This window comes from Loxodonta africana, chromosome 2, assembly GCF_030014295.1.
Source record: "Loxodonta africana isolate mLoxAfr1 chromosome 2, mLoxAfr1.hap2, whole genome shotgun sequence".
NCBI classification, from domain to species: domain Eukaryota; kingdom Metazoa; phylum Chordata; class Mammalia; order Proboscidea; family Elephantidae; genus Loxodonta; species Loxodonta africana.
The window spans coordinates 197,576,980-197,600,863 of record NC_087343.1 but is presented as its reverse complement, the minus strand read 5'-3'; the positions used below and the strand labels follow the sequence as shown (position 1 = coordinate 197,600,863).

At 47.3% G+C, this 23,884-nt stretch overlaps 2 protein-coding genes and 1 pseudogene across 13 annotated transcripts in view; 2 read left to right on the top strand and 1 right to left on the bottom strand.

Moving 5' to 3' along the window:
• Positions 1–2,410: 2,410 nt before the first annotated feature.
• NHP2 (NHP2 ribonucleoprotein) lies at positions 2,411–7,172 on the top strand. Its single transcript, XM_003404693.4, has 4 exons — positions 2,411–2,662; positions 2,753–2,822; positions 6,416–6,521; positions 6,802–7,172. Exons 1-4 carry the CDS (start codon positions 2,503–2,505, stop codon positions 6,925–6,927), a joined length of 462 nt encoding a protein of 153 aa, XP_003404741.1. The 5' UTR covers positions 2,411–2,502; the 3' UTR covers positions 6,928–7,172.
• A 936-nt stretch (positions 7,173–8,108) lies between these two features.
• Positions 8,109–23,884, bottom strand: part of RMND5B (required for meiotic nuclear division 5 homolog B) — a 20,275-nt gene continuing 4,499 nt past the window's right edge. For 2 of the 12 annotated variants that reach the window (XM_010592930.3, XM_003404692.4), the window contains exons 2-10: positions 19,537–19,687; positions 13,241–13,386; positions 12,968–13,108; positions 11,541–11,641; positions 11,165–11,331; positions 10,163–10,328; positions 8,902–9,004; positions 8,657–8,811; positions 8,109–8,572 (exon numbers count right to left, since the gene is read on the bottom strand). In XM_010592930.3, coding sequence (XP_010591232.1) covers positions 8,509–8,572; positions 8,657–8,811; positions 8,902–9,004; positions 10,163–10,328; positions 11,165–11,331; positions 11,541–11,641; positions 12,968–13,108; positions 13,241–13,386; positions 19,537–19,675 — 1,182 coding nt within the window. In that variant the 5' untranslated portion in view covers positions 19,676–19,687 and the 3' untranslated portion in view covers positions 8,109–8,508. Of the gene's footprint in view, positions 8,573–8,656; positions 8,812–8,901; positions 9,005–10,162; positions 10,329–11,164; positions 11,332–11,540; positions 11,642–12,967; positions 13,109–13,240; positions 13,387–13,523; positions 13,609–13,949; positions 14,018–17,982; positions 18,112–18,826; positions 18,896–19,536; positions 19,688–23,884 lie in introns of those variants that run through there. The other 10 variants (XM_064279230.1, XM_064279234.1, XM_064279231.1 and 7 more) reach the window with 10 other exon arrangements.
• Positions 22,417–22,516, top strand: LOC111751865 (U6 spliceosomal RNA; annotated as a pseudogene).

Below are 23,884 nucleotides of genomic sequence, written 5' to 3'. Positions count from 1 at the left end.
AAATCATACAAACCACCTTGAATCTGGCACAGACCTCTGAAGCTGGCTTTAGAAATACACAGCGTGGTTTACTGAGGACACAAAAAAGCTGACACTTGTGACCTGGCCAGACTGAGGTTCCTACACTTTCACTATCAGCCACATTTCACAATCTTTGCACTAAAACCAACTCCCCTAGTATGGGGAGAGTCTGGGCTTGGAGACAAGCAGACCGTGGTTCAAATCTAGCCGTATGACCTGAACCGAGCTACTCATCTTTCTGAGCTTCAGTAAACTGTGAATAATAATGGTATTTTCAGTGAGCATTGAATGAGATATTACATGTAATATGCTGGGGACACAAACATTCATTTCCCTCTTCCTTCTGTGTAAGAGGAGCCCTGGCGGCGCAATGGTTAAGAGCTTGCCTGCCAACCAAAAGGTTGGCAGTTGGAATCCACAGGCTGCTCCTTGGAAACCCTATGGGGCAGTTCTACTCCTTCCTATAGAGTTGCTATGAGTCGTAATCGACTCTATGACAATGGGTTTGAGGCCTTGGTGAGGTCAAGGCCTCAACCAAAAAAATATGTTTGAATTAGGTTTCTCCAAGAAGAATTTCTCCATTGCTCCCCTGGACAGTTCATCATGCCCCATGCACTCATCTGGGGAGCTTCTCATCTTTGTGACCCTGGTACATTTTCATACCAGTCCTACAAGACTGAATCTGTTCATAGGAATGTCCCTTGGGAAGGAACAGAAAACCCTGCCATAGGTTCAAAGGAGACCACAAAGCTGGTCTCACAGCCTTGCAGACCACGTGGAGAGGCCTTCCCAGCGAGGAGCAGAGCTGCTGCTCCAGGATGGCCAGGGGAAGGGCATGGCAGGGGAGATTTTGGGGGTGGGAAATGGTTACTGCAAAGTTGTCAGCAGTGAGGCAAAAACTGAGAGTGACTTGTCAACCTAAGGCTCGGGAAGAGGCCACCTCAGGAAATTCCAAAGCAAAAAAATTTTATAAGTACATTTTTAAGTTGGACAAGTTGGCTTAACTGACCTATGCTCCAACTCCATGGCCTCCCACACACTTCAAAAGTTCCACTTACTGACCTGTTACATCACCACAAAAATGGCAGGCCTACCACTGAATAATCGAAGGCAATTAATTGGTAGCAATTATCTAATTAATATCCAGCCAGTGTGTTCCAAGACAGGAGTCCCTGGGTGGTACAAAAGGTTAAGGCTATTAATCAAGCAGGCGACTAACCGAAAGGTGGTTCAAATCTACCCACCCAGAGGTGCCTTGAAAGAAAGGCCTGGAAATGTACTTCCAAAAACCAGTCATTAAAAACCCTATGGAGCACAGTTCTACTGACACGCATCTGGTCGCCAAGAATCCAAACTGACTTGATGGTAACTGGTTTGGATTTTTTGGTCTGGTTTCAAGACAAAGAACTATGTCAAAGATACCAAGATCCATACCAGCCCAGGCCTGCTCACCTGACCAGCGCCCCCATCCCTCTACAGATCCATTCAAATCAGTCTGTCTCCTCAGCGCTCTCCTGCACCCCTCTTGCCCCAAATCTCAGACCCAAATGCCTTTCCCTCCCTTGTCCTTCATACCCAGCTCTGTCTCAGCGATGTGTGAAATGCCAGGCACAGTGGTAAGAACTATTAAGAAAATAAAAGGGATAAGGGATGCAGGTGGGAGGCCGGAAGGGGCCACAACTTTGGATAACGTGATCAGAGGATCCTGTCCTATGGGGTGACATTTGAGCAGATACCTGAAGGAAGACACGAAGCGAGCCCAGGGGCTATCTAGGGAAAAGCGGTCAACGAGTGGGGCCATTCCTTGCTCTGTATCTTCCTTCCACAGCCGTGCAACGCGGGCCATGAGAAAGCAAATGGAGAGACACTATGCAAAAACGGAAGAAACCATTAGCAGTGTCAGGCTTTACCATTAGCAGTGTCAGGCTTTACCTTTAGCACTCAGACACTACCCAGGACCAGCTCAGGAGCCGGGACCTGACCAGGCTCCGCACTGACAACCTGAAACTTCAGACCTAACTAAATTGGTCCGGAATCACGCTAGCACGGATTTCCAGTTCTTCCACTATGGTCGCAGACTCCGCCCATCGGCGTGGATCCCGTTCCGTCAGGCATGGCCACGCCCCCACAGGTACTTCCTCCTGTTCCCGCTCCCCGCGACCCCCACTCTCGGACAATAGGAGACAATAGGAAAGTGCAGGCTATTCCCGCCCCACCCCCTAGGCCCCGCCCCTCGCCTTAGTTCTTCCCCCCCCCGGGCCCGCCCTAATCCGCTTTGTCCAATAGAAGTGGCCCCGCCTCCTACGGCCAAGACTCCGCCTCCCTCTCCGTCAACGATTGGCCTGAACCTAGTTTCCCAATTGGTTGTAGCGCACGGCTGGCTTCCCGCACAGTGGGACGACCCGGAAGTGATTTCTGCAGAGGCTTGCCGCGTGGGTTCGCCTCCCGGGAGTCGGCGTGGGTATTGCCGCGGCTGCCGCGATGACCAAAATAAAGCCAGACCCGGACGGGCCGGAGGCTCCTGCAGAGGCGTCCTGTGGGGAACGCACGTACCATGAGCTGCTGGTCAACCTGAACCCAATCGCGCAGCCCCTGGCCTCCCGCCGCCTCACGCGGAAGCTTTACAAGTGCATCAAGAAAGGTGCAGCGGACGCGGGGGCTGGCGGGGCGCGGGGGCTGGCGGGGCGCGGGGGCGGTGCGAGACCCCCGACTGACTCTCTTGTCGTTGCAGCCGTGAAGCAGAAGCAGATTCGGCGCGGCGTGAAGGAGGTTCAGAAGTTTATCAACAAAGGCGAAAAAGGGTGAGACTCCCCTCTCCGCCACGTTTCGCGTTTCTAAACGGTGAACTTAGGTGCTCTGTAAAAGTCGGGTGGGCTGACTGTCCCCTATAATAAAGCAGTCGGTAAGTTTCACTCAGTATAGATACCGACATACCATTTGCAGGAGCTCAGAGGGACCCCATGAGCAAAGTGAACTCCAGAAGGAAGCTAATCGTATCATCTAATTCAATTCGGATAGACCCCTCTCCCTTCATTGAGCAACTAAATGTTTTTTGAGGGCTTTGTCAAGCACTCTGCCTATGGGGATGCAGTGACATTGGGCAAATAATCAGAACACAGTTACAGGTTGTGATAATCACGAAGGAAAAGTGCCGTGAGAAAGACTTCATTCCTCTGCTTCTTTTCTGGCATTTAACAGAATCTGAAATTTGTATTTACATTTTTATCTCCAGTGCCTCCCACGCAGTCCAGACCATAAGCTTTTTGAGAACAGGGATTCCCATTGCTTTATCCCCAGCGTCTGGCACACTGTAGATGCTCAAGAAATAAGGCTGGGGGATTTGGTGCACAGTTGGGTGTCAGACCTAGTTTGACCTGGGTCGGGGGGAGGTCGTGCATCAGGGAGTTTTATTTGAGCTGAACCCTGAAGATGCAGGGGCTGATGGAGGTATGAGGGGGAAGGAGGTGGTTCCAGCCACAAGAGGGGCCTATGAACAATGGTAAGGACTTTAGTTTTTGTACTTGGTCTTTAGGGACCACTGAAGGGTTAAGGCCAGGGAGTGACATTATATTTATGCCTTAACATTTCTCAATCCAAGAAAGAAAGGATTAGAGAGACAAGAGTAGATTTGGGAAAACTCTTGCTAGGAAGGTTACTGTAGTCCAGAAGAGGTGAGGGAGATGGAGAGAATGAAAGTGGGTGGATTTGAGAGGATTTAGGATATGGAGAGTGAATTGCAATTGACTTCTGGATTTTGGCTTGCCCAGCCAAATGGATGGAGGGCCCCATTCACTGAGAGCCAACAATGGAGGGCCAGGTTTATGTGGGAATATCTCAAGTTTGGTTTTAGACAGTTTTTTTTAGGTCCCTTTGAGATACACACCCCCAGCCCCCAACACCCCTCTGCAGCCCCCAGTGCTACTCAGCAGCACAGGTGGCCACGTGGGCTAGGAGCTTGAGAGGACCGGGCTGGAGAGAACAGATTTAGGAGTTGTCAGCACACAGTGTGGGGAACACCAACACTTAAAGGAAGAGTAGTAGAGGCCAAGATGCCAAAAGAAAACTAGAATACAGAAGCAGCATTTTCCTGAATAATCTCTTCAATTGCTTTATCTCTGTGTTCCTTGGCTTGTTTTGCGTATTGCCTTATTTCCTTCTTGATGTTTTGAATGGTTCTGTATATTAAGCTTTTGTATTCTGCCTCTGGTAATTCCAGGAAGGCACTTTCATCTAGAAGATCCCTTGATTCTTTGTTTTTAGAGCTTGTTGAGGTGATCATGCTGTTTCTTTATGTGACTTGATATTGACTGTTGTCTCTGAGCCATCTGTAAGTTATTGTATTAATTTTATGTTTGCTTACCGTGTCATAGCTTCTTGCTTTTTGTTTTGATATGCCCAAATGGGTTGCTTGAGTGAGCTAGCTTGATTATTTCTGCCTTTGGGGCTCTGACGTCCTCTTCCCAGATGGTTAGAGTTGTTATCAGGTGTATTAGTCTAGAAGTCCATTCACTTTTCTTGTATGACTTCAGCTCAGGTGTCCAGGTAGCTGATCTTCAAGTGTGTTAGTATAGGCTCTGTCCTACAGTCTTAGAGGGGCAGGGATGATTGGTGTAGATACCAGTATCTGGTTGCAGCAGGGGGTCATGCTCTGAACAAGGCGGGGCTAAGAATCATTCCCCATGTGTCTCTGAGGAAAGCCTGTCCCTGTTCCCTAGAGTGTACAGGTGGGTGGGTTCTGCAGACGGACCATGGGCACCCAGTGTTCTTGGTTGTAAGGACTGGGAGGTACCAGTTATCCCTGGACCCCTGTCGCGGGTGGCTGGGTGACCTGAGTGGAGCTACCAGTCCTTAGGCCCCTGATGTGGGTAGGTGAGGACCCTGTTCAATAGGCAAAGCAATGTCAAACATCAAGCACCCACTTCGCCGCCGCACAGCTGAAACAGTTGGAGTTTGCCAACAAGGATCTATTCTCCTGAGATAGGCTCACCCAGGTCCATGCAGACGGGAAAGGTACTCAAAAGTCCACAGACTGTTTATACTTGGACAGGAGCTGCTTCTGTCCTGAGCTCCCCCGGTTAGTGGAGCTGGCAAATTATCTTTTCCCCTAATTGCAAATTTATTCCTTCAGCAAGGCCGGGAGGATGGCTCTAGGTGCTCAACAGGGCCTATCTCAGGCCCAGGGAATTCAGCTGTTGAAGCCAGCTGGGGGACCGGGGGGGGGGGGGGTTAAATTATACGCAAGTACTTAGTTTTTGCCAAGAGTGCCGTTCTCCTCAGATTCCAGAGGTGTGAGCAGGCTGTGTGGCTGGCTGCTTCTCCCTGAGGAAACTGCGGCCGAACGCTAGTACCAGCCTGCCGCCGCCGCTCTCGGGAATGGTTCCTGAGGGCTCCTCGCGATTCAGGTCCAATAACTTGGTAAACTGTCTCTTCCTCCCCCTGCCCCTCAATTCGTTTTCTAAGCTTGCCTTTGATGCTCATGGCTCTTAGCTTGTCATAAATATACTCGTTTCACTTGTTTTTTTGGGTCTCTGTTGTAAAGAGGGCTCACCGAAGTGTCTATTCTGCTATCTTGGCTCCACCTCTCCAGAAACAGCATTTTGAACTGAGACTTCTTGTGTTTGCCTGTCCCTCTGTGTCTTCAGGCCTCCTGTGGCCCTTGCCCAGAGCCCCAAGGCAAACCTTGCTAGTCGAGAACCCCGAGGATTCTCTGGCATGCCCTTAGTGGTTCCCATCACTCATGGGACACAGCCCAGGCTTCTTAGCCTTGGTACTCAAGACCCTCTGGCAGGTATGGCCCCCATCTGTCTCTCCAGCTTTCTTTTCCACCCTACTACCCCTGGATTGCAAATCCATCCCAGGTGGCCAACAACCCCCGTGTTTTGTGGTTCCATTCTGCTTCTCAGCTTTGAATGCTTTCCGTATCTCCAGTGCGCCACCCAACCATGGTTGCAGACAGACATCATTCAACCTTCAGTTCAAGTGTCACCTCCTCAGGCTTTTTTTTTTGCGTCTCCTAGGAGAGCTGAGCACTTATTCCTTGGGGTCCGCCCCCCGCCCCCGCCACACCTTTCCTGTCCCAGCACTATACCAGTTGGTGGCATAAACGTTGCCATGTCAGCTTCTACTGCTTAGTCCTTCTTCAGCTTTCTTGGGTCAGACATACTTTTGAAACTGTGATTAAAAAAATAAAGACCATCTCTTCAGAAGAACACACTCAACCAAACACACAATTTTGCACCCACTTTCAGATGCTACATTCCACTATTAGTAACTGGGCTTCTTGAAGGCAAGGTCATCTCATTTGCCTCTGTATCCCCAAGACCCAGTCCTGAGGCAGCACTTGATTCCAAAAGGAAGAACAGGCCAGAAATGACCGTGATTTCTTTCATTTTAGGATCATGGTTTTGGCAGGAGACACACTGCCCGTTGAGGTGTACTGCCACCTACCAGTTATGTGTGAGGACCGGAATTTGCCCTATGTCTATATTCCCTCTAAAACGGTAAGGAGCACATGACCCTGCCAACCCTGGTCAGCTCTGGGGAGGGGTTGCCTAGTAGGAAAAAAAACACAAGCTCTGCAGTGAAGATAGGCCTGAGTCCATTCTTAGTTCTGCTGCTTCCTCATTGGGGTGCAGTAAGTTACCTCTCTGCACTTCTGTTTCTTTCCTGTGTGTGGACCAGATTAGGCCCTTCTCCATCACTGCCCTTCATCAGTTTGTGACTCCTGGCATACAGGTTGTGTGGCCTTCTTTCCCAAATAGCCCATCTTTTTCTCTGTAGGACCTGGGAGCAGCGGCTGGCTCCAAGCGCCCCACCTGCGTAATAATGGTCAAGCCCCATGAGGAGTATCAGGAGGCCTATGACGAGTGCCTCGAGGAGGTCCAAGCCCTGCCCCCGCCACTGTGAGGGACTTGAGCAGCAACCTGGCACCTGTTCTGGAAGCTGCTGGGCAGGCAGCAGGCCAACCGGCTAGCACCCACACTCCCAGCATCTCTCTGATTGCCTGCGGCATGTATTCTTCCCAGGCAGCTCCAACAGCTACTTCAAGAGGATAAAACCAGCACCTTCTCACTCAGCACTGTTTCCTGTTGGGCTTACATGAAGACAGTTCCAAGAATCTGGTGTGGGGGAAGTAAATGCTAAGACTAAAATGTGAGTCTGTGGGTGTTTTTCTAAGCAGCAGCTTCAGGTGGGGCCAAGGAGTTGGTGGACAGGAAAGAGCAGAAGCGGCTGTTTTAACCAGAGGCCACAAAGGACTCTTAAGAGAGTTTAGTGCTTGTGCTTGGCGACCCAGGGCTGGGTGCTTGGGCTCAAGCTCAGAATGGACTCTTTGCTGCCCGCCAGAGCTCTCAGCTCCCACTTCCCAAGTAGGGAGCTGACAGCAGGCGGCAGAGCTCCGAATTCATTTCACGGAAACCTGCAGCCCCAATGTTGGAGGACACTCTTGTTTCTCTTCCCCCAGGAGCTTAAATGTTACTGTGAAACTTCAGTAAGCAGTTTATCTACCCACACAGTACATTTTAAACAGGGATATGAAATACAAAACCCCAGGCCATCTCTCCCGTTCAGCATAATGGCCCCTGGTAATCTTATCCCTTTGGACATTTTAGATTTCTTCTAATTGTCAAAGGTCCAGTGCAGGGCTCAGTGCACATAGTAACCAAGTCTTAAGCACCCTGAAATAAACTGGAAAGAGTCTGGGCTTGAGAGTCAGATCTGGTTTAAATTCTAAGCTCTCTCCTTTGTAAGCTGTGAGCTCTGCTGTGCAAGTCATTTGATCTTCCTAAATCCCCTCACACTGACTGACAATACACAGGTAATAAAACCTATATATGTAAAAGTACCTTGCTCTGGGTCTAGCATCTCCCAGGTTTCTCCTTAAAGCCTCTGGCTTCTACCTTGTTTGTACCCTATGGAAAATGCCTCAGGCTGTTCATTCTCTAACCGGAGATGCAGGATGAGTTCTCTCTGCCTGGGCACTGGCCAACCATGCTCCTGCCAATGCTGCAGTCAGGACAGGCCAGGACCTTGTGGACAGCAGACATGTAATCACTTGTCAAATGAAGCTAAGGGCAGGTGAGGAGAGGTAAGGAGAATATATTTACTTACAGTTAGAAAACAGTGACATTCAGCTCTCACTTGGACTATTTACAGTGGGAGATTCATACATACAGTTGTGTACAGCAAGAGGTGGCCACAGCAGGTACCCATGTGGTGCCAGGGTTACCACAGGCCAGGGTTAGCATGGTGTTGGCATGGCAAAAGATACGGCAGAGGGCAGGGATGGAAAGAGGCCAGCATCTTCATTCCTTGCCAGCAGAGGAGCCAGCTGCCCAGTGCAGGGTGGTCCACCTCCCTCCTCGGCCCCTCCCCAAGGGAGCCCTCCTCAGCCAGTTGCTCTGAAATGAACACAAACTACTGAGGCCAACCACCCAACCAAGGCTCAGGGGTGAAAGACCCTTTGACAAAGTTCCTTCCAGGCAGGAATCAGAAGATGATACGTTTCCCATCCGCTGGGTTCTGCTCCATGGGACAGTAGGGACACTTCAGCCTGCAAAGAAAGGAGAACCAAGGAGGTCTCAGGACAGCCAGCAGGACAGCCAACCTGAGGAGGAGCCAACCATGGGGCACTCACTTTCCTCCGTTAATGAGTTTGTTGAGCGCGTCTCGGGAGATCACGTGGCCGCAGATGAGCTTGATGGGAGGGTTAGAGTCCGACGTCTGCTGGCGGAGGATGGGGCAAGCGAACACTGAGTGGTACCAGCACTTCATGCCTAATTCGATCTCGATCTGAGGAGGCCAAGCACGGGTGAGCCCCATGTCCTGTCCTGGCTGTCTGCCCTGAGTCCCTTCTGCTCACACCCCCCTACTGGGCCTCACCGGCAACTCATCTTTGTGGCTCCAGACCCCGGTGCACTGTCGCTGCTCAATCACAGCTTTGATGTTCATCAGCACAGGCAGGGCCACACAGCCAGAGGCAAAACTGCAGGATGAAGAGCAGAGCTGGGTCAGCTTGGCCCTCAGGAGCCCAGCAGACACACAGTCATCCATATGCCCTGTCAGCAGGTGACTCGTGCCTGAGGTCCAAAGTAGCCTAAGATTGTGTCAGTCTGAAAATCTCTTATATCACTTATAAAGTGCCACATACATAGTTGTGTGTATCCAACTCTAGACAGTCATTCTAATGCACCTCCAAATTTGAAAGCCTACAGGAAAAACAAAAGGGAAATCCAGGGGCAGATGTCTGCTCATCCAAAACATTAAAAAATCCTTAGTGTGACTGAGGTCCATCCTGCACGTAGGACCAAGGTGCTGCTGTCAACCAGAACCTCTGTCTCAGTAGTATCTAGAGGGGGGGAAGGATGTAGTGGAGGTGGGGGGGGGTCTGTTGGCTGGAGGGTGGACGGTAGAAACTGCAGGGCAGTGCTGCACAACATGGGAACCATCCTGCCTAGAGCCATGGCCTAAGTGCACGTTAACAAGTTAAATGAGATTGGAGGTTCATCAGATTGGGGTAGGCTGGGGTACTGGATTCCAAACTCAGTCTAAATAAAAATACCCTGTGATAGATATCCACTGCAGTGGAATACGTGGCCATGGAGTCAGGTCTAGTAGCCCTTAGTTCCCCGTGAGACTTTAGGCAAGTTGGTTACATCTTGAGCCTTGTTTTCTCATCTGTAAAATGAGGGTGGTAGTGCCTCTAACTCCTAGGCCACTGAAGTTGTGAGAGAGGAGTATTAAGGTAAAGGAGCTTCAAGGTACAGCTCTAATGGTACTCAGTCCCTCTCAGGTCTCCCCTGAAGGAGAGTGGGGTTTTCGAAAGATAAGGTGGTGAGAATGGGGCAACTGCAGGAGGGTCTTGCAGAAATCCAGGGTGAGATGCAAGCAAGGCAGGGGCCTCCTGCCAGAGATGTTATGAGAACCTTTGCCTGCCACTGACATGGGGACCTCAGACTATAACGCTTCCTCATCTAAGCTTGTTTGTAAAAATGGAGGTAATTTCAATCTCAAAGAATGACTAAGACCCAAAGTGGGTCTGTGGAAGCACAGAACATCATGCCTGGCACAGCAAATCTTTGCAAATTCCTACATCCCTCTGTACCCTCCCGTTTTTGCTGCCCCCCACAGGGCTGGGTGGTACCTGACGCTGAGTGGGGACTCTACAGAAAGCCCCAGCAGGGAACAAGCATCCCGGGTGAAGGTCTCACAGATCTCGGCCCAATGGCTGTTGTCCAGGAGGTGGCCATAGGGCGACTTCTCCAAGCCCAGCGGCAGGTACACCAGGCTGCCCATCATCACCTGGATCTCTACAAGGCAACCAGGGTGGCAGCTCAGGGTGGGGCCCAGGAGCCAGCCTTTCCCACCAGGTCTGGGATTACAGCACCCTCAGGCAGAACTGGTTTTCCCAAAATCCAGTGGAAAGCTGGCATCTAGGGGCTCCCTCACTTCCAGGCAGGGAGGCAGTGTGGGCACCCACTGGTGGCCTGCCCATGTGGGACAAAGAGAATTCCACAGGGAGGCAAGCCCTTTCTTGGGTCTCCCCATCCTTCTGAGTGCCTCCAGGAGCAAGTGCGAGGCTGACACTAAAGTCTTTTTTTCTCCAACTCTCATTTCCCTTTTAAGCAGAGCAGACCTCAGAGTCAGTACTTACGGAGGCAGCAGTATCTAGCTAATAAGTTTAAGGACATTTGCTTGGTTTTCATACTTATTTCAAATGAAGTTTAAAGTAATAAGCATAAGTTGAGCTAGAGAAAACCGTTCCCACCGGGGTCGGGAAGGATGCTGCAGAGGAGGTGCCCGGGCTGAGCCTAAAGAAATGGGTAGGAACTTTCTAGGCAGGGAAAGGCATGTACAAAAGCAAGTGGAAGGAGGGTCTGGCACATTGTGAGCGCTGGGAGAAGTCTGAGGCAGTTGTGCGTATGTGGCAGGGCACTGGAGACCGGAGTGGCCTGAGTAAGCTAAAAAGGTGCCCCACGGAGGGAGCTTGAGTTCACCCCGCAGAAGATGAGGGGCCAAGGAGGTTTCCAGGTGGGGAGGGCATGGAAGTAACTACAGCCTCATGTAGGGGCAAGACTGACAACCCAACAAACTTGCCAGAGCCAGCAGCTCCAATGCCCGTGTCCACACCCATCCAGGTACCTACCGCGCTGGTGCAGACGAGCAAAGGGCTGGAAGTGCCGGGCATAGCTGAGGGCCTCCAGCTGCTTCTCAGGGCCGCCCGCCAGGAGGCGGATGAAATGCAGGCGGTGCAGCTTGAACTCCAGGGAGCTGTTGAGCTCCAGTAGGCGCTGCCTGTGGGAGACGGCCCATCTGGGAAGAAACGAGCCAGTTTAGAGCTGGTGGCAGAGCCAGGACCTGAGAGGTGGGCTCCCAAAGCCTAAGTGAGGCCCCTGGAGGCATGTCAGATTACATCTGGGTGAAATGAAGGCCACGACAGCCCTGTCCCCTGGGAATCAGCAAAGGCAGGAGACGATTCTCTGGGCAGAGCAGCTGCTGGCCCACCCCAAGGGCCTCCTTACTCCAAGGCAGGGCCCAGGTCTTGTTCATGCAGAGCTTCCAGGATTCGGTTCAACTCCAGGAAAGGCTGTTTGAAGTCCAAATCCACATTCAGTGTTGATTCCTGTAGGGGGAGAGAGACCCCACCCACTGGAGGGCAGTGTTTCCAGAATTCTCTGCTCTTCTCGTGATGAATCCTCATCCACCACGACAGGCTGGAGGGAGCAGGATTTGCAACAGGAGCCATTTGGGCTCTCTCATTCCCACTTGAGCTCTGGGGAGGCAAAGAGCTGAATGCTGGGCTTCCCCAAATGTGGCCCGCAAAGCCCACCCGCCACCGTGGTGCTAGAGACAGGCCCAGGCTGCACTGAGTACCATGGTGAGAAAATTACGTCCCCTTCAGCTCCTTGCCAGTCCTGATCACACTGAGGGAAAGTCTCGTTGACTGTCAGTGGTCTTTAACACCTAACAACTCTTCTGTCCCTTTTTTACTAAGTTCCCCTGTTAATAAAAGGGATAGTAAAGAGAGAGTTTGGTATCAGGCCTGAACCCAGGGCCCTGGCTGGCAACAAACTCTTACTAGAATTTAAAAACTTCACTTTATTTTCATCATATATATGTGTGTGTGTGTTCATATATAAGGTTACATTCATTTATGGCAAGAAGAGACTGATACCCTTTCTAAAATAAATATATTTAAAGAATAACAGGGATTACACTGAGGCTGAAGGAACCCCCGAATCTACTGCCTGGAAACAGCTTTTAAGCCTTGAACCAAAACTATCCTACAAAGCCATCTTTAAACAAGACAAGTTAGTGCGTTTAATAAAGAATGTCTGCCCTGAGCATTCTGCTCTTTTAAAAAATTATCTGTACGAGATTAAATGGCCAACAGTAGCTCTGAAACACAGACGAGAACTTCAAGGAGCAGACAGCAAGTTAAGGGTGGTGAAACAAGAGGGGCAGAGGTAAGGAGAATGGTGATGCCGTGGGAAGTATAGCCACAGCTGATGAACTGTACATGTAAAAACTGGTGAATGGGTTTGTTGTGTATATTTTCACTCAAAAACAAAAACAGAAGAATAACAGGGACTGAACTGGTGGCACTGGTGGCTCAGTGCTGGAATTCTCGCCCTCCATGCAGGAGACCCGGGTTTGCTTCCCAGCCGGTGCACCTCATGCGTCAGGCTTACGTGTTGCTACGACGCTGAACGGCTTTCAGTGGAGCCTGGAGACGAAGCCAGACTAGGAAGAAAGGCCGGGTGGTGTACTCGCAAAAACCAGCCAGTTAAACCCCGTGGATCACAGCGGTCCCATCTCATTGTGCATGGGGTCACTGCGAGCAGCGGGCCGACGTGACAGTAACTAACACCACCAACAACTTCAGGAAAACCATCAAGTACAAGCCGCCCAGGCAGGCCGTCCCCACACCTCCCCAGGCTGGCGCTACCTGACACAGCTCCTCGGCAACGCTGAGCATGCCCTCCTGGTACAGGTGCTCCACGATGGCCATCTGCAGGATCTGCTGCTGCTTCTCCCGCGAGTCCCACACCGCGTCAGAGACTACACCGCAGATCTCAGAGTCAAAGTTCTGACCAGGGCGAGAGACAGAGCCCTGTGACCGGGGTGCACCTCTGCCTTCCTGCGGAGCCCCGGACTCACCAGCTCCAGAACAGCCCCACATATCTCTCCAACCCAGGTCTAGGGCCGCCTCTGTGCTCACCCTGTCGATGGCTTTGCCCACTCGGGAGACACTGCTGTGGATGTCCTTGTGGTCTGAAGCCAGCTTCTGCACGGTGTCTTTGATCTTCCGGCAGCACTGGGACATCACAAGAGAGAGGGTGGCTGAGAGTGGCGTCCCCTGGAGGGCTGCAGAGAAACGCTGGCACTGAGTCAGGACGCAGAGGAGGCAGACCTGAGCACCCGCTCCCACAGCAGGCCTTGTCTCTACTTCTCTAACTGCCAGCCTGGCGGGGGGAGGCAGCCTTAACTCAGGAGTAAAATACCTGGAGGAGCTTCTATCCTGGGTCCTGCTACTTTTTAACTGCATGACTTAGGGCAACCCAGATCTCTGGGCCTTCATTTCCTCATCTGTAAAATAAGGGATAGTATTACTTGTAATACTTGTAAATTGTTGTGATGGTTTGGGGCCCTGGGCAGTGCAAAAGGTTAAGCACTTAACTACTAACTAAAAGGCTGGCCGCTCAAAGCCACTTGAGGTGCTGTGGAAGAAAGACCTGGCGATCTGCTTCTGAAAGGTCATAGTTATTGAAACCCTATGAAGCAATTCTACTCTGTACACATGGGGTCGCCATCAGTTGGAACTGACATCATGGCAACTGGTTTTTTGGGCTTTTTTAAGTCTGTGAGTTAAGTGAGGGCAGTGATGGGATTCTCGCCTCCCATGTACCTCATGTGCAGCTACCACTCACCTGTCACTGCTGTGATGCGCTGCTGTGATGCTGACCAGGTTTCAGTGGAGCTTCAAGACTAAGACAGACTAGAAATAAAGGCTTGGCAATCTATCATCCATGGATCACAATGGTCCAATCACACTGTGCGTGGAGTCGCCATGAGTTGGGGGCTGACTCGACAGCAGCTCACAACACAATGGGGTTAAGTACTTGAGACACTTCAACTCATTTAACCTCACCACCACGCCATGCCATGGATACTCTTAGTATCCCAGTTCTATAGCTGAGGAGACTGAGGTACCATGATTCTAAACTGACCCAGGACATACAGCAGTAAGTGACAGATCTAAAGCCTGTGCTTCTCATCACTATGCTAGACTGATGCATATTATCTTGAGTGAGATAATGTACATGAAAAGGCTTTGAAACATGAAGCTTTGTCCCCACAACAATACTTCTTATTAACCAAGGGACACAAGACAGGCTGGGGTCTGCCAGGGAAGCTCAGGGACATTTCTGTGTCAGGATGCCAGGCCTACAGTGGTCTGCATACCCCCATGGCCAGGCTGGAGCACAAAGGGCCTAGAGGAATGAGACAGGAGACCATTGCTTCTTCTGGTCCAGCATCTACGCCCCCTTCAGATGGCAGTGCCTCAGTGCAGGGATAGGCACATGAGCAAAGAAGGCCAGTAAGCCTCTCAGCTGTGAGACTGGAAGCCCCAGAAGAGAAATACTCTTCCTGCCAGGCTGCTAAATAAGAGTGTGAACTGGAGCTGCTAGGACATCATGGTCACCTTGAGAAGGTGCTCTGAGTGCAGCCTTGAAGAAGAGTGAAGAGAAAAAGATTCAGGGTATCAGATGAGCACCTGGATGCAGCTGGGCCTGGACACTCAGTTATGTGAGCTAATGAATCCATCCCCTTTTGTTTAAGCCAGTCCCAGATGGGTTTCTGTCACTTGTAACTGAATGAGTTCTGACAAATATAAACAGGAGGTTTTGGTCAGGCCACTACCTCCTCGAGACAGACAGGTCAGAAGTCCAACTGTACTCCACTCCCAGCACCAGCACTGCCCTGCGGAACCCCAGCTTCTACTCATTCCTCACCATCTGCTGTGCCGCCAGGTCACAGGGGTACACTGTGCACATTCCCTGGCCATATCCCCTTTAGCACAAAGCAACCAGCTCTCAGGAAACCAAAGCCTTTTAACCTAGAAGTTCCCAAATCCCCATCTCGCAAGGATCACACTGACTATCATTAGCCCAACGATTCCACGTCTGAGAAGACACAGTATCCCTGTAAACACACTGGAGCCAAAACATAGTATCTCCTGTTAACTAAGGACACCAAAACCCACTACCGTCGAGATGATTCCGACTCATGGTGACCCGCAGGACAGGGCGGTACTGCCCCATAGGGTTTCCAAGGCAGTAAACCTTACAGAAGCAGACTGCTACATCTTTCTCCTGCAGAGCAACTGGTGGGTTCAAAATGCCTACCTTTCAGTTCGGCAGCAGAATGCTTAACTGCTACGCTACCAGGGCTCCTAACCAAGGGCACAGGCAGCCGCCAAAGAACGTTTCCAACCAGCGAGAGAAAACTGTTTTTACCTCATGCAGCTAACAGATGCCACCAGAAGCAAGGTGACCTGGGCATTTATTGCAGCATGGCACAACCATACGATGGACTGTTGGGCAGCTGTTAGCACGAATGGGGCAGAACTCTGCGTGCTGATGTAGAACACTCTCCAAGACACATTGTTTAGGGAAAAAAGCCTTCAAGGTACAGCAAGTATGTATTTTATGCTACCCTTTGTGTTTTTTAAAAAAAGAAGGTGACCATACAGGATCAAACTGACAATAACAACTTGAAAGATTAGATAGGAAACTTAGCGGGCAGTGAGTTTGTTAATGGGGGAGGAACAACTCAGAAAAGGAGGGGAAGAATGGTTGCACAACTTGAAAAATGTAATCAGTGTCACTGAATTGTATAGGCAGACACTGTTGAATTGGTATATGTTCTGCTGTGTGTATTCTCATGAAACAGACACCTATACATACCCCTATGTGTTTACACAGATGCTATTTGTAAGGACAGCTGAGAAACTGGGGACAAGGGTGGCTTTTAGGGAGGGACACTTAGAAACTGGCAGTCAGGGGTGAAAGGGAGATTCACTTTTCATTTTGAACTTGAAGTTTTTTCTCTGTGCATATATTCTTCGAAAATAAAGATTAAAAAATAAAACTAGTAGATTTGCTTTTTCTCTGTGGTACTGGGTGTAGTAATTCTGAAAATACTTTCTATGTATTATAGAAATTGAGCAAATGAGAAAATATATTGATGATGTTGGGAGCCAGGTTTCATACTGTCCTGAAGGGAGATATAACTATGGAATGTGAGAAATCTAAGAAGAACCAGTTGATACGAACTCACGGTTTGAAATAGGTAAATAGAAATAAACAAGGAAAGAAAGACAGAAGTCTATCTGCTAAAAGAATCTAGAGATAATGACTGCCAGTAGCAACCCAGATCTTGGTTTCCAAATACCATTCCCCACTAAAAGAACCAAGGCTCCTTGGAGAATGAAACATCTTATTGTGCTAGAAAGTAAATAAGTACTTAAAAAAAAAAAAAAAAAAGGAACATGTCAAAAGGACATAGGAAGGAAAAGAATAGTCTTTCAACAACTAGATCTCCACGTGTAAAAGAATGAAGTTGTACCCCTTACCTCACACAACAAAAATTAACTCGAAATGAATCAATGACCTAAATGTAAGAGTTAAAATGATAAAACTTCTCAGGGAAAACAAAGATGTAAATCTTCATGGCTTTAGATTTTTTTTTTTTTTTTTAGATTAGGCAATGACTTCTTAGATATGACTTGAAAACCATAAGCAACCAAAGAAAAAATAAATTGGACTTCATCCAATTTTAAAATTAAAAACTTTTGTGCTTCCCAGGCGGTCATGGTCCCCAAACCTTCTGTTGGCCCAGGTCAGGAACCATTCCCAAAGACAACTCATCAGACATAGAAGGGACTGGACAATGGGTAGGAGAGAGAAGCTGATGAAGAGTGAGCTACTTGTATCAGGTGGACACTTGAGACTGTGTTGGCATCTCCTGTCTGGAGGGGAGATAGGAGGGTAGAGAGGGTTAGAAACTGGCAAAATTGTCACGAAAGAAGAGACTGGAAGGGCTGACTCATTAGGGGGACAGTAAGTGGGAGTATGGAGTAAGGTGTATATAAGCTTATATGTGACAGACTGACTTGATTTGTAAACGTTCACTTAAAGCTCAATAAAAATTATTAAAAAAAAAAAACAACACTTTTGTGTTTCAAAGGATACTACCAGGGAAGTAAAAGACAACCCACAGAGTGGGAGAAAATATTTACAAATCATACATATGATAAGTGCCCTGTATATAGACTCTGTAAAAACTCAACAGTAAAAAAACAAATAACCTAATTAAAAAATGGGCAAAGGACTGGCATAGACATTTCTCCAAAAAAGATTTAACAAATGGCTAATGAGACTTTTAAAAGATGTTCAACATCACTATTTATTAGGGAAATACAAATTAAAACCACAATAGGACACCACTTCGTACCCACTAAGATGGCTTTAATAAAAAAGGCAGACAATAACAAGTGTTGACAAGAATGTGAAGAAACTGGAACCCTCACACACTGCTGGTGGGAATGTAAAATGCTGCAGCCACTTTGGAAACAGATTTGTAGTTTCTGAGAAAGCTCAACATAGAGTTACTATAACCAAAAACCCAGTGCTGTCGAGTCAATTCTGACTCATCGCGACCCTATAGGACAGAGTAGAATTGCCCCGTAGAGTTTCCAAGGAGCACCCGGCAGATTCAAACTGCTGACGCTTTGGTTATGACCCAGCAATTCTATCCTAGGTATATACCCAAGAGAAGTGAAAATACACGTCCATACAGGAACTTAATGGCTATTGTGATCAGTGCATGCTTATAGCAGCACTGATCACAATAGCCATTAACAGGTAAACGGATAAACAAAATGCAGTACATCCATACCATGGAACCCTAATCAGCCATGCCACAACAGGGATGAACTTTGAAAACATTCTGCGAAGTGAAAGAGGCCAGACACCAAAGGCCACGTTATATGATTCCACGTGCATGAAATATCCAGAACAGGCAAAGCTGAAACAGACAGAAAGGAGATTACTGGTTGCCAGGGGCTGGGGAGAAGGAGGAATGGAGAGTGACTGCTAATAGGTACAGGGTTTCTTTTTGGGGTGATGAAAACGTTCTGAAATTAGATAGTGGTGATGGTTGCACAACTCTTTGGTCAAATCTGGCGTAATCTGAGTATCAAAATAAATGACAGTCATGGATTATATAACCCAGTGAATAAAAGTAAGAATCTGCAAATGTGAATTGATAATTGATAAATAAATAAGGGAAAAGAGAAAGCTCTTCCTTACAGCAGAATGCCAGCTAATAAATGTTGAAGGAAAGATTCAGCAGGAAAAAATCACCATGTTGCAACTAGCACAGTAATATTTGATTCAGACATGAAGCATCATGGATTTTTAAAACGAGTGGGTTGAAGTTCGATGATAAGCAAGGTACCTATACAGTCTCAAAATTATCTTCCCACAAATTACTTAGTAATTACAAATGAAAAAATAGTAACTTTATGGTAGAGGAACCTGGCAGACACCATCTTAACCAAGTGATCGAAGTTAACATCGCCAATAACGGAACAAGCCGACAGCATGTGCTTCCTAATATGATGAACTGAGAAGAACACATCACTTTGGAAGTTCTCCTGCCAAAAATACAGAACCTGTAGCTAATCATGAGGGCGCATCAGACAAATCTAAATTGAGAGCCGGTCTGCAAGATAACTGACCTTAATGCTTCAAAATGTCACTGTCACAGAAGATAAAGGAGGGTCGAGGAAATGTCCTAGATTAAAAACCTAGAGAGACAAAACACTAAATGCAGTGCATGGTCCTGAACTGGATCCGAGCCCAGAAAATAAAATTGCTTTATGAAAATTATTGGGATGATAGCAAAAATGAATATGAGTTGTGAATTTTAGATGATATTATATTAACGCTCTATTTCTTGATTTTAGTAATTATACTGTAGTTATGTAAGAATGCCCTTGATCTTAGAAAATACACACTGAAGGTTTAGGAGCAAAGGAACATGCTATCTGCAACTTACTTTCAAATGGGTAGAAAAGAATAATAGTATGCAAGAGGATGACAAAGCAAATATGGCAAAATGCTTTCAAAATGCTGAATCTTAATAAGTATATGAGAATATATATGAGTTCTTTATACTATCCTTGGGACATTTCTGTAAGTCTGAAATTATTTTACAATGTTTAAAAAATAGTTTTAAAAAGTGAAATGGCAACAATCTCAGGTAAATTAATTTTTGTTGGCTTTTGAAAGAGCTCAGAGACTTGCAATACACTTCCCTTTGAGGAAGCCTAGGGATCCATATACCAATGTCCTAACTATCATCCTTCCAGAACCCTGTCACAAGGTGGCCTCCAGGTCTGCTAGGTGCAGTGTGGCTGCTGGGGGCTCTTGTCGGGAGGACACCCACCTGCACTGGCCAGCTCAGCCCTCAGCTGGCCCACGTAGTGCAGTAGCTCTTCCAGGCTCTGCTCGCAGTGCTGCCCGTAGGTGAGGAACTTCTGCAGGACCTTGTCCAGCTCTCTCTCCACGCATGCACACTGCTCCATGGTGGCCTCGGCCTAGAAAGCAGGGGTCGGCTGTGTCAGGCACCACTGGGACCAGGCTGGCATGGTGAGCTGGGCTCTCTCACACCATTTCCTCAGATGCCCTCACCAGGCCCATACATCAGTGTTGCACAAATTCCCCTGCTTAAAACATCTGTCCACAGCGCTCCATCAGGCTGGGAAGAAGGCAGTTTTTTGAATCGTGGTGAGAAAATTACTCCCTTTTCAACTCTACATTCAATAATCTTTGTTCATCTCCCTTTTTAATCAGAAGAGAGAGCACTCAGCAGGCAGCACTACCTAACAAGAAATCAGTAACCCTGCACGTCTCCATGTATTTATTTTATGACCACCTTCTTTTACGATGGCGCCCTCGTGGTGCAGTGGTTAAAAGCTTGGCTGCTAACGAAAAGGGTGGCAAGCCTGAATCCAGCCGCTCCTTGGAAACCCTATGAGGCAGTTCTACTCTTGTCCTGTAGGGTTGCTATGAGTCGGAATCGGCTCAACAGCAACGACTTTGGTTTTTTTTTTTTTTGGAGGGGGGGTCTCTTACAATAAATAGAACTGGTTTTCCATTTACTATACAGGATAGTCCCCAACTTACAACATATTAGAATTCTGATAAACCGCATTTACGACTTTTTTTTTTTTTTGGACATCTTATAATTAGTAATATGGATGTATATATTAAAATATATCTCTAAGTTTATATGTAATGTTTCCAACCCCCAAAGACAAATAAAGATCAAATTTATGAAGATACTGATAATAAAAGGCAATAGTGAAAACTAAAAAAAAAAAAAAAGTATTCTACTTACATCAGAACTGACCTACAATGGAGTTGTCAGAACGGAACCCTGTCGTAAACTGGGAACTACCTATAGTGATATAAACCATAAAGGCAGACCCTGAATGGCTGATTATTTAGAAATGCAGCCTGGGGAATAATAGCCAACCACGTTGCCCAACTGGCCTTGCCCACCGTGCCAGCCTTGCTGCTCCTCCACAGACAGCCAACCTTGTGTCCAGCTAGCTGGCCGGAACGACCTGTTCTCTCTTGGCTCCATGCCCCGGAAAATGCTGCGTCCTCTCCCTGCTACACTCTCCATTACCGTGCACCTCCTAGACTATTTGAGAAGATGGTTTATTCTTTCCTTGTTAGCTCAGATGTCATTTGCTTCAGCAGCTGTTCCTAGCCTGCTCCCACCCTGGATCCCTCTCCTCTCAGCTTTCCCCAAACTTTGTGCCCTCTATGTCAGTTTCCATCACTGGGTAATGACCTGTTTGAGTGCCTGCCTTCCCCACAAGACTAGAACCTCTCTTGTTGTAACACAGCCTTCCCACATCATTATACCACTGGAAGAAAGCTAACTTGTCCCACTTCTCTACCACTGAGGCCTCCTGCTTAAGTCCTGTCCACCCTGGGCCCTGCTCCTTTCCTTCATTTCAGAGCAGCCTTTCACACTCAGCATGTGGACAATCCTCAAATGTTGGTGAGAGTTACTCTCCTCCCCACCCCTCCATCTGTGGGATTTGAAATGAGATCAGATGTCCCTCTAAAACATTCAAATCTAGCCAACTGTCCATTCTCTCAAAGGCGGGTAGAGACTAACACCCCAAAGAGAATCCTGTGTCCACGATGACCACTGGGATTTTCCAGTTTCACCTGCACCCAGACTCTCTTCCCATTCCCACCAGCACCCTCCATCCTGACCTCACCATCTCAGACTAGCCTGCTGCCACTGTCTCCCTATCAGACAGGAGGTGCCTGCTGGGGAAATGGCATCCAGGGATGTGTTTACACTCTCTCCTGACGGCTGATGCCATCACACTGGAAGCCGTAATCGTGCTGCCCAGAAGATATGCTCCTGCCGCTGCCTACCCCTGAACAACTATCCTATGACTGGATGTGAGCCATTACTGGCAAAATAAAAATAAATCAACACAAAGGAGAAAAAGGTCCTGCATGGATCGATTAAACATGCCATGAATTTAGAAGTATGAGTAACTCAGTAATATTATTGCTATTGCCCTTATCAATAGCTAACATTTGCTGTTGTTGGTCATTGCTGTCTAGTCAGTTCCCACTCATGGCAGCAACCCCATGTGTACAGAGTAGAACTGCTCCATAACATTTTCAATGCTGTGACCTTTCGGAAGCAGAACACTAGGCCTGCCTTCCAAGGCGCCTGAGTGGATTTGAATTACCAACTTTTCAGCTAGCAGTCGAGTGCTTAACCATTTGCACCACCCAGGGATTCCTAACTAACATTTAAACTCATTGCCATCAAGTTGATTCCAACTCATAACGACCCAAAAGCCAAAGGAGAACTGCCCTATAGGGTTTCCAAGGAGCAGCTGGTAGAGTTGAATCGCCAATCTTTTGGTCAGAAGCCGAAGCTCGTCATAGCTCTTAACCACTGTGCTACCAAGGCTGCAACTGACATTTAGTAGGTGCGTATTATGTGCCAGGCACTGCTCTAATGACTTTGCACGTATTAATACATTTACTTAATTCTCATAAACACACTACAGGTACAATTATTAGACCCATTTTATAGATGGGAAATAAAACACAAAAAGATTAAATAAGTTGCCTTATTTAAGGTCACACAGCTGGTAAGTGGAGAAGATGGGAAATGACTGCAGGAAGGCTAAGCTTCACTGGTACTCTCAGGACCTGCTTAACAGCCACTATGTCACTACTGACTACAATGAGTGTATTGCAAGCATTAATGATGGCTTTGCTTCAGCAGCACATATACTAAAATTAGAACGATACGGAGATTAGCACGGCCCCTGTGCAAGGATGGCACGCAAATTCATGAACGGTTCCATATTTTTCACCACAAAAAAAGAAAATTACAGACCTATATCCCTCATGAACTTAGATGCAAAAATCCTCATCAAAATTCTAACCAATAGAATTCAACAACATATCAAAAAAATAATTCACCATGACCAAGTGGGATTCATACTAGGTATGCAGGGATGGTTCAACATTAGAAAAACAATTAATGTAATACATCATACAAATAAAACAAAAGACAAGAAACGCATGATCTTACCAACTGATGTAGAAAAGGCATTTGACAAAGTTCAACACCCATTCATGATAAAAACTCTCAGCAAAATAGGAATAGAAGGAAAATTCCTCAACATAATAAAGGGCATTTATACAAAGCCAACAGCCAACATCATCCAAATGAAAGTATTCCTCCTGAGATCAGGAATCAGACAAGGATGCCCTTTATCACCACTCTTATTCAACATTGTGCTGGAGGTCTTAGGCAGAGCAAATTAGGCTAGATAAAAAAATAAAAGGCATCCAGATTGGTAACGAAAAAGTAAAAGTATCTTTATTTGCAGATGACATGATCTTATACACAGAAAACCCTAAAGAATCCTCAAGAAAACTACTGAAACTAATAGAAGAGTTCAGCAGAGTATCAGGATACAAGACAAACATATGAAAATCAGTTGGATTCCTCTACACCAACAAAAAAGAACACTGAAGAGGAAATCACCAAATCAATACCATTTACAATAGCCCCCAAGAAGATAAAATACTTAGGAATAAATCTAACCAGAGACATAAAAGGCCTATAAAAAGAAAACTACAAGACACTACTGCAAGAAACCAAAAGAGAACTAAAAAAGTGGAAAAACATACCATGCTCATGGATAGGAAGACTTAACACTGTAAAAATGTCTATTCTACCAAAAGCCATCTATAGATACAATGCAATTCCGATCCAAATTTCAACAACATTTTTTAATGAGATGGAGAAACAAATCACCAACTTCATATGGAAGGGAAAGAGGCCCCGGATAAGTAAAGCATTACTGGAAAATAAGAACAAAGTGGGAGGCCTCACTCTACCTGATTTTAGAACCTATTATTATACTGCCACAGCAGTCAGAACAGCCTGGTACGGGTACAACAACAGGTACAAAGACCAACGGAACAGAATTGAGAATCCAGACACAAATCCAACCACATATGAGCAGCTGATATTTGACAAAGGCCCAAAGTCAGTTAAATAGGGAAAAGACAATCTTTTTAACAAATGGTGCTGGCATAACTGGATATCCATCTGCAAGAAAATGAAACAAGACCCATACCTCACACCATGTACAAAAACTAACTCAAAATGGATCAAAGACCTAAATATAAAATCTAAAATGATAAGATCATGGAAAAAAAAATAG